The sequence below is a fragment of the Triticum dicoccoides genome, chromosome 6B (genome assembly GCF_002162155.2).
Source record: "Triticum dicoccoides isolate Atlit2015 ecotype Zavitan chromosome 6B, WEW_v2.0, whole genome shotgun sequence".
In the NCBI taxonomy this organism is placed as follows: Eukaryota; Viridiplantae; Streptophyta; class Magnoliopsida; order Poales; family Poaceae; genus Triticum; species Triticum dicoccoides.
Genome location: NC_041391.1, coordinates 189,443,028 through 189,456,867, shown reverse-complemented (window position 1 = coordinate 189,456,867; position 13,840 = coordinate 189,443,028). Strand labels below are relative to the sequence as shown.

Genomic DNA, 13,840 nt, shown 5'->3' with positions numbered 1-13,840 from the left:
GGAGAAGTGATGCATTGCTACATAAGAACGAAAAGCACAATTTGAGAGGAATCACAAAGCCAAAAAGCACAATCTGAGAGGAATCACAAAGCCAACCAGTACATACATCGTTTTAGAATGACATGAACATATTTTTCTTCATTAGGACTTTTACAATTTATTAGGAGGAATTTGTTTCAGGAGATCCATTTGACAAGCACAAGTTGATCATGATGCAACAGAGAACATTCACCATGTAAAATCAAGATTACCTGAGACTGTTGTGGACCAGCCAAACCATTCAGTTCCTCTGCAAAAGAAAGGTAAGGATTTGACAGAGCAGTTCCAACCTGTGATAAAATAAATACCATTAGTGCTAGATAAACAGGTTAGTGCATGTAGGGTATATACACAGGAAACAAGTAAACAACCAAAGCACACTAAGCTAGTAGGATCACAAGCAACGCACAAATAATTGAAGGCCAACCAGACAAAGCTGCTCCACTTCAAAAAGGCTCCAAATTGCAGTGCTACAAATTAGGAGGCTTCATATGCTATTCACCATTACAACAATGATGCGTCACAGTCGCACGGGCACCAGTGCCTTCGCAAAGGCCAAAAGTGAACCAAGTATTCAAGCCATGAATATAAGAATACTTAGAGTCTGGTCATAAAATCCGTAAAGCATTAGAAAATGGGCTAAAAAGATCCGCCTCCTCGGCAGCCCTTAGATCTGATGTTATCCAACAACCCAGCTCTGTCCTCATCATTGCAACAAAGGTGACGTTGCAGAAGCCTTTGAAACAGAACTCATGCTACAGAAACATTTGTAACAGAGGTTGTTTAGCAAAATTCTTTTTTTTCAGCTTCACCTTTTTGCAACAAAGATGATGTTGCGGAAAAAACTTTTGCAACATGGATGATGTTGCAATTTTTTATTTTTTTACAATGAAAGGATGTCGCAGCAACAACGTCGTCATCGCCATCGCCGTTCTACATCTTCATAGTTGTTGAAACTCGTCGGCATGCGCCGCATGGCCTGGCGGGCATGGGCGGCGGAAGCGCGAGGCCGACCCGTCAGTGTCGTGACGCTGTCCCTGAACCCGCTTCGCCGCCGGCGACGGGGTCCTCTGGCCGGGATCGCGCCGCGGCGAAGGAGGCGTGGCTCTTCCTTTCGTCACCTGGGTAGCTTCGACGGCGACCGCTCGGGCCCAGCCGACTTGGTCGCCCTACCATGGTCGCCTAGTGGGTTCGCAACAGACTGCTTGTATGTGTGGATAGCGTTTCAGTGGAGGTAAGAATGAAAGAAAAGATGCGGTGCGCGGGCCCATGAAGACGCACGGTAGACGTTGAACGTGACGGATGTTAGGGAAAAATCGATCAGTTGAGTACCAACTTTTCCCTTAGAAAATAGATATTTAGATATGATGTTCTTACTCGGCGTTATAAGAAAGACATGAGATCAGTTCATGATAGCTTTTTTACATGAAAAACCGGTTATTTGCCACTTCTGATATTGGGCTTCGCAGAACTGCCACTCTCAAAATTGGCCTGGTAAAAATGCCATATGGCTCCGTTGCATTTTGATTACCATGCCATTTTTTCTTTTTCCATTACTTTTTCTTTTTCCATTTCAATTTCCTGTCACCTGAAAGGACCAAAGTACCCTTACCTCTTTCTACCTTATCCAATGTGTTTGTGGTTATCCGATTGCTCTGTGGCTAGCTTGTTCTGGTCGCCATGGTTGCTCGCCGGCGTACGCCGCTGATGCCTGCGCGAGGTACCCTAACTCGCCGCCCTAGCTTCCCACGCCTGAGCGAGTAACTGCAGGTCGCCGCCGGTGCTCGCCCATGGCTGCGCGCGCCGCTTCAACTCACCCTCGTCACTGCAGCTCTCCGCCGGCGCTCGTCCATGTCTGCACGCGCCGGCGCAGCTCGCGCTCGCGTGGCGGATGCTTGCGCTCTGTGGGTGCTTGCCCTCGCCTTGCGGATGCTTGCGCGTGCCAGCACAGCTCATTGCGGGTGCTCGCCCAGCTCATTGCGGGTGCTCGCCCAGGCCTGCGCGCGACAACACAGCTCGCCCTCCCCTGCGTACGTTGGCGCAGCTCGCTCCGCGACATGCTGGAGAAGTGGGTGGCGCTGAACATCAGCACCAGTGGCGTGATGGCAGCAGCAGCTGGAGGAGGAGATGGATGCGTGTGAAGTTCTGAAGATGTTGAATGCAAGCAACCTGTAAGTGATGTTTGCTGTAATCTTTACTTGATGTTGGATGCAATTTCGCAATTACATCAAGAATAGCATGTCATATTTAATTTCACGTCCAGAATCAACTGAGCAACAATACGACAAATAAATAATGCGGCAAATTTCAATCTATAAGCTACTTGCTGCAATATCTTCTTTTGCATTTATTGTAGCTTATTCAGAGACAAGAAATGGAATTGTGGCTAGAAAAAAGTATGTAGACCTCAAATTTTAGTACATTGGCAAGGGAGAGACATATAGACACTTCAACCATGATTGATAGATGAATATGAAATGAGTTCACTTGTCACAAAACAAAGTGTTGAGTTTACATAATAAGTTCACAGCTCAAAAATATATATGAGCTCTCAGCCGAGAGAAATTGGAGAAATTGAGTTATAGAAGATCGGTGGCACGCGGCGTCAAGGAAATCGGCGGCGTCATGACGTCCAGAAGACGGGGGTGGCGTCCAGCGATTGACCCAAGAAGTCCAGGCAATCAGGGAATGTTCCAGCAAAGAAGGCAATGACTTTTCCATATCACCCATATCATGAATTTTTTGACTTCAAACTGTATGATATCATGGACTCTGCATAAGTTGATAAGACATGATAATTAACCGCAAAAAGCATGGGTATGGATAACACATTGAAAGTAATACCAGAGAGCAAATTTAACGCTTACAATAAAGCATGGGCACAGATAACTTATTGGTTCATCTGCCACTGCTTATTATCTACCAAGAAACTACAAATGAAATGTATAACTAAATTAGGAATAAGAACTCCATAAAACATTGGCTTTGGTCTGCAAACCATTAATCTGATTGGAGATGGAAACTAAACCAAGATCGGGTAAAGTTTGAACGTAAGATATAAGTACAGTCATTCGAGTAAATAATAGAGAGGTAACCACCAGATCATCTTCTATTCTAGAACTCTGTAAATCTGGGATTACAATATTTGGCAACAAAACTGACATCTTAGGTATTCTATTGACTAACATCACCCATCTGTTTGCAGAGAACACAACTTTTAGATACCTTTGAAGAGCAATAAGATATCGATATGTCAGGTTAAAATGCTATAAAACTAAATTTACCATGCTACAAAGTAAACTTGCCATGTTAGTTCACATAATGAATCCTTTGTGCAGGGAGTTCTAGCGACGCATTATACAAGGAGCTATGGCATGCTTGGGCTAGGCCGTTGATCACAGTGCCTCGCCAAGGTGAAAGGATTTACAACTTTCCGCATGTTTATATGGAACAGGTATGTCTCACCGCATTGGTGTTTGCTCTTCTTGATGCCCCATAACTAATGAATGAATTTTCTACTCAACACATGCAGTAGCTATTTGTGTCATGGGACACTGCTTTGTTCTTGTGTTAAAAATGACAATATGACTTTGTTTATGTGGAATAATCATCCAAGTATTTAAAGATCATCCACATCCACGTACATATTTAGAACCTGATAGGATCCTTTTGTGTGCGCGGCGTGTGCTTCTCTAGTGTGGTCATGTATTAGTTGACAAATGAATATCCATCAAAGGGTACCACCTTACATACAGTGCTTCCAACCTTGTAGGCCTCACCAGAAGTCCCTTTGCTAAGCTTCACTGCGATGCCTAACTTACTACATTTGACAAACATCTTTGCTAACTGATAAAAGCAACAGCGTAAGTAAATAAAATCATTTTCACATGTTATGACAAACTGATTCTTCCAGCTGACCAAAAACCAAAGAAAACAGAGTACTAATACACAAAGAGACTGTATAATTGTTAAGGCTACTTTACGAACTAATTTGGGAATAGACTGAACATATCAGGAAATACACGAGTTGACTGAAGAAAAAAAACATCATCTACTAATACTATACTAAATGAACATTATCCATTCACATCTCCAGTATTGTACTATTATACATGATAGAGAATGACTAATAGTACTCATTCTTCTCTTAAAGACGTCAAGAAAATACAGTCAGTAGAAAAGGTAGAAGGATTTTGAGCACTAAACTCCAGTTATCAGTACACCTGACTATCTACATATCTCCAACCGGTTAATTTATGAATCATCACATTTACCTATAAGGGGGCATTTGTCTGTAAGATGTGATTTGCTTGCATGCATTTCATAGATAAATATGTGAATAAAAGTTAGGACTTGCTTACATACCTGGATATTGACATTCACATACAGAGACAATACATCTTCAAGACACAAGAATGTATAGTCACAAACTCACAATTCCATGGCAGCAAAAATCTTCAATAATCTGTGAACTCCATAAACAATGATATTATAAATCTCTTGTTTTATTGATATATTGGAATATAGAAGAAGGAGATGTACTCTACAAGAGAGAAGCAACCATCAACCGTGCTAATGTCACCTCTCCATACTACCATCGGTCCAAAGGCACTCAAGTAAAAATCAAAACACAAAAACGGCAAATGGCACTTGGAGTTTGGAGCCCGCTCATCTGATTTAGATAATCTGGGAAAGAGCAATGATTTTGCCCTCTTGTGGACTTAAAATAGAATTCGAAAAGTTCAGTGAACTGATGAATGGGTGCTTTAAGCTCATCCAACTTCCTTAGTTTTGAAAATGAACAAATCCCTCTCAAAACATAATTTAATACATCATATTTATGTAGACATTGCCAATTCAATTTTCTGGTACGCAATAGTTAAAAAATAGGAACTTCTAGTACAACATACATATACGCAGGAGTATATCAGTAAGCATGGTAGAGTTCATCTGCAACACAATAAATGTTCAAATACATGGAAGGCTGAAATTATCTTTATAGATTAATATAACCAAGGCATCAATCAGTACATGCATGAGATCTGTGTTGCTCGCTAGCAGGAACAAACCTTGTTGTATTCACAAGAGAAAAGATTCACCTTCCTTTGCTAGATTCCTCTTCTCATCTTATTTCTTGGATCTGCACACATCCATTTTAGAAAGTCCATATCTTAGCAAGCCAAAAATCAGAGTGGCGGGGCAAATGAATGGTAAAGAGAGAAGCACCTACTTCCTAACCTTGCATTCCAAATAACTACATAAATGATACCCTAGCCTTTTTTACACTTTTCCAAGCAGTAATTGCATTTTCACACTTTGTCGAGCAGATTCAGTCTATAACAAAACAAACAATAGATATGTGAGGTAAGTGTTGCTTGCGGGCAAGTAAATGGAAGGCAACCAGAACTGAACATATACCTGTTCTGGACTGGATGGCCGCTGCTTATTTCAAAGGTGTGGCTGGCCCTCTTTTGTCCGAGATAAAAATCAAGCAATGAAGAACCCATAAGCAAATTGTAGACTACCATAATCACATGGTCAGCAACTGAAACAGCCATAAATTACCATCCAGACCCTTAATTTTTGCAGCATACCTTTATATGTAAGAAATGTAGATATGGAAATGATCCAAAAAAGTAGACCCAAACAAAATTTGCCATAGAACTCGCTTTAGATTATTTAGTAATTACTAATGAAGTATATTAAAATGAGATATAACCAATTCATCTGTGGTAGAGTACATACTAACCTAAGTAAAGCAAACCCTGAAATCCTGGGTGCTGTAATAAAGCTAGTGGTCAATAACTGAAAGTAGCATGGGAGTATAGCATGCTCATAGACGTGCCATAATGATTTCCACACTCTCATGCACATCTACAATTTTAATGCACAATGGCTTTGGCTAACTGAATGGAACCTAGCTGCATTTGTTAAGCGACTTGACACTGATCTATGTCACCAAACTGCAACAGGAGTCTCCCGCAAATTGAATCCGCTGAAGAATAAACTCTGAATCCGCTGCTAATGCAGAAGCTAATTAAACAGCAGTGGCAAACTGCGTTTGAAAAGCAGTGCATGATTGAGGGGGAGGGTAGCTTCGCTGCGATAGCCACTCCCTCCTTATTACTGTATGCCCCCTCGGTAGTTTGATTCATGGCGTGCACCTCTTGGTTAGCACCTAATGGCCATCTGCAAGGCCGATGCAATGAGGCATCACTAAACAATAAAACACATATATAGGAATATGCAGACCTACAATCTGGCTCGAGCAAGGAAAATAAAAACCTACTAAAAGGGCCAAAACACTAACCTGAGAGGGTGAGGGATGACAAAAGCACACTCGTCATGAAGCATATCGGCATGGTGCATATTTGGTTTTCTGAAATAAAGCATTAGCAATTAACATTCTTTTTTCATCATACACGGCCAGTGATTAAAATCTCCTCCTTAAAGCATGTAAACCAGTAATATAGCATGCAGAATATAGCATCACAAAATTTCTCCCCAAAAGAAACGCCAAATTTCACATGGCGGTAATTAAAACAACATCACAATGAAATAAGAGAATAAAGCTACAATCAAATTGATCCACAAACCTCTGTAGCTTGCATATACACCAATGGAAGGTGGCTGGCAATCTGAAATTACAAACCTAGCTAAAGTTAGTGAAAGCGCTAAACTTGAAAGGAAGCATGGGGGCAGCCGAGCAGTGATAGCACCATACCTCCATGTACCTCATCCTTTGTGGCCAATTGCAGATTACCAAGAAGCCATCGCTGCTCTTTGTGGCCTCCTTTGAAGGATAATCTGCAGACCACCGTACTGTATAATAAAAAAATCAGTGTGGGGATTAAATATTTTAGATCAAGGACGACTCACCTGGGCAGGGGAGAAGGGAAGTGCAGCGCCGCCAACCACAACACGCGAAGGCCGCCGAACTTGAACCGCCACCCCATCCTGCTCCATCAGCCTATTTCTTTGCCGGTCGCACGCCTTCCTCCGACGATGAGGGATTCCGGCAACCATCGGATCCACCACTTCTGTCCATCTAATCCAGCAGAACCAGACCTAGGCCGACGAGGAGGATGACCTGGCAGGTCGGGGCGCTGTCAGGGAAGGATGTCCTCTTCCTCTCGTCTCCTTATCCATACCACAGCGGTCTCAGCCGGTGACGTCTAGGTCGACGGCGGCGGCGGCGACAACGACGACTGAGGTAGGAGAATTCGGGGAGAGGAGAGGAGGCGGCGGCGGCGGCAGGAGAACGAGGAAGAGGAGAGGAGGCGGCTGCAGCTGCGGGCGGCTAGGTCACATGGCCTCTGACCAATGGTCGAGACCGCCACGCCGCTCTTATCCAGTTGGCAATCCCTCTCGTATGAGCTACCTGAGCACCCAAGCCACTTCACAGCAGGCCCAAATGCCAACCGGGACCATCGAAACAGCAGGGTAGAGCACGGTCTGCGTAGACCAGGGAAAACCCATCCCTTCACGTCGCTCCCACCCAACCACGAACTGCGGTCCACCAGCCAATCGCCCACCCAGCTCAAGAGAAACCCAGCCTCCGCTCAGTGGCCCCATAGACACTCGACCCCATCAGTCATAGAGCTACATAATTATTGGACGTGTGTGAATGCAACGAGCGGTTGGCCAATTGACAGCAGGGTAAAACTGCAAACAGTAAATGCATCGTGCGGTTGAAAATGCTGCGCGAACGCAATGCCGCTGGAACAGCGGGTAGTCTAGCAGGCTTTATATGTTAGATGGCGTTCGCCATACTCCCTTCATCTTCGCAAAATGAAGTGGGGCTGACGCTCCTGCTCCTGCTCAGGCTCGTGCTCGCCCCTGCTCCACCTCCTGCCCCTACTCCTGCTCCTGCTCCTGCTCCTGCCACTGCGGCCTCTCGAACGCCTGTTTCGACCAGGGTCCTTCCTTTCACGGTCAAGTCCCCAGTCCCTCCTTTCACGGCTCCTGCTTCTGCTCCTGCGGCGTCCACTCGAACAGCCATTTCGGTCAGAACCCCTACGTCTCTCATCATCCCTTTCAAGGTCTTTCTTGACTTGGGCTTGCCGACCTTGCTCCCTAACATTGTGCCTAGGACGATCATGCTCTGAATGGTTCCTCTCAGTATCATGACTACTCTCACAACTTTGACTTCGGTGCTTCCTCGGTGGAGATTTTGCATGACCACTTTCACTTCCTTGTACGGAAGAATACTGAATTATCCCTGACAGTTTTGTTGGGAGCCTCATCGTCTTAAGATCGGCCATGACCTCTTGCAAAACTCGGGTTGGCATTCGCGGAAGAGGACTGCCGAAGTAGCGCTGCAAAGAAACAGTAAATGATAACATAAATTAGTTCACCAAACATGTGAATGATATTTCTCAAATGAAGCTACCAGAATAATGACCTGGAAAAGAAATATTAGACGCAGAACTTGTCAAGGAACTTAGAATAATAACCGAGTATGATTGTCATGTTAATTTGTTCTGTTGAGTTTGGCATACTAGCGTCTAGGCTTGGACTGAGGTGTACTCAGTTATTGCTTACCCCAAAATTGGCAGAACATACTTTACAGTTAAAAATGGATATAAGAAAAAAGCAAGAATACAATGAGGATCATCTAAACCAAGCGTGCTTTCAACATGAGAATCTTGTGGCCATCAGGGACAACGGGAGTAAGAAAAGAAAGCCATCCAGGTACATATTTCACTCTCCATAAGCACCAGATATGAAAGAAATAATGAGTAATATTTGAGAAATCAACATGCTATGGAGGTCAGTCTACATCATTTATATCCTACCATATGGATTTATGCCAACAAATAAGGAGGGCTTAGATTGAAATTTTTATAGCCTTTAGTCATCACTCGCAGGCTATGTCAGGGGCGAGGCACTGCGCCCCAGACTTGGACCAGTTTGTGAAGAGAAAATTGTAGGGAGGGCATTCATTGGAAACTTTATAGACTACCCCCCACCCCCACTCCCTTCCAACACGCACTTTTTTTCTAGGTATGCAACTGAAGGCAGAAAAAGGAACACCTCTGATGACAACTGTAGGAACACAGAGATCTTGGTAAGAACAAACCTCAGAGCAGTTTCATCTTAAAATTAGAGGAAAAGCAATTATGAGAGGCTAGTGGAGAAATGGTTACTGTGATCTTCTCTATAATATGTGTGTGCTTCGTCACTTCGCGTCAATAGGGCATGTTTCAAGGTATCGGATAGTTCATATAACCAATATTAACCATTTAACGAAAATGAGTGCTATGCCTATACTGGTGTGGTTGTTTTGATCTTTTTGATAGATTCATGTCAAAAACGAATAGTGAACATAGTACTAAAAGCCCAATGAAATGAACATGAGTGAATATATAGTACAAAATAGCTGAAATTAGTAAGAAATTGTGGGCGGGAAATTAGGGAATTAGATATACTAAATAAACTGAAAGAACCATAAGTAATCTATGCTGGAAGCGAGCATCACATCAATAGCTGAATAAGAGCATCAAAACAATAAAAAAGATGTAGGCTAAAACCCATTCTAGTTTAGGCTATTATTTACCATCACTGAGGCGTAAGTATCGGACACAGAGAATTTATACTTGGATGCTATCAAATTAGGGATGCTATGATATGGTTCATGAAATGGAAGAACAATTACAGAGTGCAGTACATGAACAAAAGGGTGAAAAAGCAGCAGTGTACATCAAATAGGAAGACATGGTACCCAAATAAACACTGAATTCTGCAGTACTCGGTTTTCTTTTTACCTGATCTACTATTCACATGGATAACGCAAAGGTTAAGGAGAGACATACTTCTCTATAAAAGTAAACAGAAATAACTGCATAAATGCATTTTGAAAGTAAAAGAAAATCAAATGACACTGAACCCCCTACAGGCCAAATTGCTTAAAACAATAAGATTACAAATTAGTTTACACCATGCGCCACCCGGTTAAAGCATATCCAAGCTAAAGTTAACTAAGCGCAGCTCAACTTATGCATAGGTAGTACTCCAATTTCTCACAATGGTACTTTCTGTTCTCCTAATTTTACATGCTGAAAATATTGGATTGCCTTGCCGATAAATTGCACTTTCATGCTTATAGGTGAATGTGTGATCCCACCTACTTATGTAAGGGTCCACGTCAAATAAATATGTGCTATTAAGCATAAATTTTAGTAAGATAGTTTTTTCAATCGCCAAACATATCAAAATAGACATCATTGATTTCCTTTACTCTTACATACTCGGGACAGGAGAACATATGTGCACTTCAAATCTATATTGCATTTGCATAAGCTAAGTAGAAGCTCTGCACTGAATAATGCATCCACTGATATTCTTCAAGCAATATATTTAACGAATTAGAGCCTGACATGTGAATGTGATAAAATGTGCATATATACGTCAAGGGGCATGTATCACATAATTAGTTACATAAATCCTTGTTGATTTGGAGGCAATTGTGGTGATGTCATACAGCAAGACCTTGCAATCTACAGATATGCCATGAAAATAAGAAAAAAAAACAAATAATTTATTCAGTGATATCATAGGCCATGACTTACTTTAAGAATTAGCAAAAAAAAATCTGAAACTGTGCACATAGATCAGACAAATTTGGTCCCTTGTTGGCATCTTTGCTACCGCAAATATTTCTTCTATATATACTAATTTTTATATAAACTATGAACATAGTGAACTATTTGTAGCACTGGATCAACTCCTTTGTCATTGCACTATTATTACTTATTACGAAGCCTTTTATCCCAAAAAAAGTTGGGGTAGGCTAGATATGAAACCCTTTCACGAGGACTTCCCAGGAGGTCACCCATCCTAGTACTACTCTCGCCCAAATGGGTTTCATACCCAAAAGACTGGCTAGTTTTTACGTTGGCTCGCCAAGCCTATCACAACCCTTAGATATGAAACCCTTTCACGAGGACTTCCCAGGAGGTCACCCATCCTAGTACTACTCTCGCTCAAACGGGTTTCATACCTATGGGACTGGCTAGTTTTTACGTTGGCTCGCCAAGCCTATCACAACCCTCCTCCTTTACCCGGGCTTGGGACCGGCTATGCCTAGAAGACATAGGCGGAATTTCCTTTGTCATTGCACTATTCTAATTAATTTGGGCCTATGGATGGCCAAAGGAGAATATTCTGTTACCTTAAACTGAAAATAGTACACATGTTTCCAGATCTAAAAGTAATGAGAGTCTAGGACTTCTGTGATAATAATTCATAGAGAAATCACTCATAATATTTACAGTTTTCATCATATTTGATCAATGAACGGAGATATTCCTTTTTTATATCAAACAGAGATCTTCCTAACTTCACAAAGAGCAGCAAACACATACTTGTAATCCAAGGGATCTTAAGAAGCAAGTGAAAATATGCATACCAGGAAACTTAACAAATGAACATGGTTATTAAAATTCATAGTTTATCTTTACCTGGCTGATCAATTAACCTATGTATCTTTATCTGTTGGGGTGAGGACACGTCCATCACAATGAAGGCAAAACAAATCTGTGAACCAAAGAAAACTTAACTGGACGTATCTAGTGATAATGCAATGCATGGAGTTAGGAAGAGCTAGCCTTGATAATAAGGGTAAACTGGGGAGTTGGGGGCGCAGACACCAACAGGAAATGATCTAGCCCAGGCCGTCGTCTGGGAGAGGTTTGCTGTGCAGCATGATCCTAGGAGGAGAGGTGGACACAACAAAAATTGACCATGGGGCCACTCGAGACCAGGACAGAAGCAATGGCCGTGACTACCGTGAGAAATCAAGAAGCAGGAGGCACCTCTGCGGCTCCGCTTGTGTGCCCAACGTAGATATACACGTCTCTCTCGGAGGCGCCATAGAGGTGGCCATAGGGAGAAGAATCAACTTGAGTCATGATATTGAGTTTTGTTTTAGGCAAGCCGAGCAGTCGTGAGAGATTATAGGGGCTGGGGGCGTCCCACATCTTTAACTACATCAAACGACGAATAAAAAACAACTTGCCTCCAATTAGTAAATATAAGATGACTCCTAAGTGCTAATGTTTCATGCCAAGTGAGACAGATATCATCCATTATTGTATTAGCTATACTGTAAGAATTGAAGGACCACCACCAAACAAACAGCTCATCAAACAACAGAGTTCAACTGATTGAATCAACCAAAATAGTAGTACTACTCAATCTGGTACTACTTTTTTGCTATCTTGCATGGATAATAAAATCTCCAAACTATTGGACATGTTAACCCATTAACCCAAAATATCACAGGATCTTGACTAGGAATGAATGTGGGAGGCAACCAGTCAAGAGCTGTTTACTTGAACTTTGGCATCCTTAAAGCCAAAACAAAGTTCAAGAGCTTCCAGTTATAAGATACTCCCTCCGTTCCTAAATATAAGTCTTTTTAGACATTTCAAATGGACTACAACATACGGATGTATGTAGACATATTTTAGAGTGCAGATTCACTCATTTTGCTCCATATGTAGTCACTTGTTGAAATCTCTAGAAAGACCTATATTACCGAAAAAGGCTTTCGCCCCGCTTTATATATAAAGCATCGACCAACAACAACCCGGTACAAACGCACGCCACCACAACACACGCACACACCCGAGGCAAGATACATAAGCGCTGAGCGCAGCAACACCACCCCAAGCACTACAAGAGCAGCCGGGTCCTCGACCGTGAACACGCCACCGCGAAGAGATGAAGCCGCATATGACGAACCGTGGGCTCCAAGGCGGTGCCTTCAGGAAGGATACGACACCGGAGCGTCGCCACCGCCCGACCCGAGAGTCAGAGTTTCCCCTGGAGCAACACGACGGGCAATGATGGTCGCGGCGACGCCTTCAGGAAGGGAACGAGCTTCGCCGCCGCCGGTCCGTCCGAAGATAGAACAGGTTTTCACCCCGGCTAATACTCACCGCCACCGAACGCCACACCCCGGTGACCATGCCGCCCACACGACCATGGTCACAGGGCAGCACCCAGGCACGGGCTTTGCCCAAGAGCACCGTGACACCACCACCAGGGCCGCCGCCCCGGCATCCAAGACCTCGACGCCACCTCACCAGTTACCCAGCGCCACGCCACCTATAGAGACGGGTGGAAAGGCCCCACCTTTCGCACCCCTGAGCTGCCCCCAACCAGCCGCCATCGGCCCGTCCTGCTGCCGGGCGCGAGACTAGCGCGGTCCTGCTGCCGGGCACGAGACGGCCACGGTCCTGCTGCCGGGCGCGAGACGGGCGCGGTCCTGCTGCCGGGCGCGAGATGGGAGCGGTCCTGCTGCCGGGCGCGAGACGGGCAATGGACCACGGCTGGGAGAAGCTCCGTCCATCGACGGAAGTGGAGCGCGGGCGACGGGGAGAGGAATCGAAGGCCGCCGCACGCCGCCTACCGACGAACCGACGCCGAAACATGCCAGCCGCCGCCGCAGCCGACTTGCCAAGCTACCGTGGAACTCTCCACGGCCGGAGCAGCAGCCACACCAGGCCACTGCCCATCCCGCGCCGCCCGCCGGACTCCTGGCAATGAATCCGCCGGGCACGCAGCCACCAAATCGGCCAGCGCACCGGCCGCACCACCTGCGCCGCCGCACACACCACCACACCTGCGCCGCCACCTCCCCCAGCCAGGACGGCCAAGGCAGAGGGGGCCGCCCGCAGCCGCACCGCCCACGGCCCGCGCCGCCCGGAGGGCCAGATCCGGTCGAGGGCACCGCATCCCGCCCCCAAGCACGCCCCCCCATGCGACGCCCGTCACGCCGCCGCCACCGCACCAG

General features: G+C 44.6%; 1 protein-coding gene and 1 long non-coding RNA gene across 16 annotated transcripts in view; one reads left to right on the top strand and one right to left on the bottom strand.

The window, feature by feature from the left end:
• The first annotated feature begins 1,560 nt into the window (after window positions 1–1,560).
• The window catches only part of LOC119326231, a 15,233-nt gene continuing 2,953 nt past the window's right edge, over window positions 1,561–13,840 (top strand). For both annotated transcript variants that reach the window (XR_005157867.1, XR_005157868.1), the window contains exons 1-3: window positions 1,561–2,210; window positions 3,245–3,296; window positions 3,378–3,493. This is a non-coding gene — a long non-coding RNA (uncharacterized LOC119326231). The remainder of the gene's footprint in view (window positions 2,211–3,244; window positions 3,297–3,377; window positions 3,494–13,840) is intronic.
• Window positions 2,481–13,840, bottom strand: part of LOC119326230 (pre-mRNA splicing factor SR-like 1) — a 14,691-nt gene continuing 3,331 nt past the window's right edge. The window contains exons 5-14 of one of the 14 annotated variants that reach the window (XR_005157859.1): window positions 6,919–8,357; window positions 6,764–6,846; window positions 6,636–6,677; window positions 6,350–6,418; window positions 5,458–6,228; window positions 5,270–5,373; window positions 5,109–5,179; window positions 3,784–4,504; window positions 2,907–2,969; window positions 2,481–2,811 (exon numbers count right to left, since the gene is read on the bottom strand). Coding sequence is in view for 2 of the 14 variants with exons in the window: in XM_037599922.1 (XP_037455819.1) it covers window positions 6,218–6,228; window positions 6,350–6,418; window positions 6,636–6,677; window positions 6,764–6,861; window positions 6,919–6,995 (297 nt within the window). In the remaining 12 variants the exon portion in view is untranslated. Of the gene's footprint in view, window positions 2,970–3,683; window positions 4,505–5,108; window positions 5,180–5,269; window positions 5,374–5,457; window positions 6,229–6,349; window positions 6,419–6,635; window positions 6,692–6,763; window positions 6,862–6,918; window positions 8,358–13,840 lie in introns of those variants that run through there. The other 13 variants (XR_005157862.1, XR_005157858.1, XR_005157860.1 and 10 more) reach the window with 13 other exon arrangements.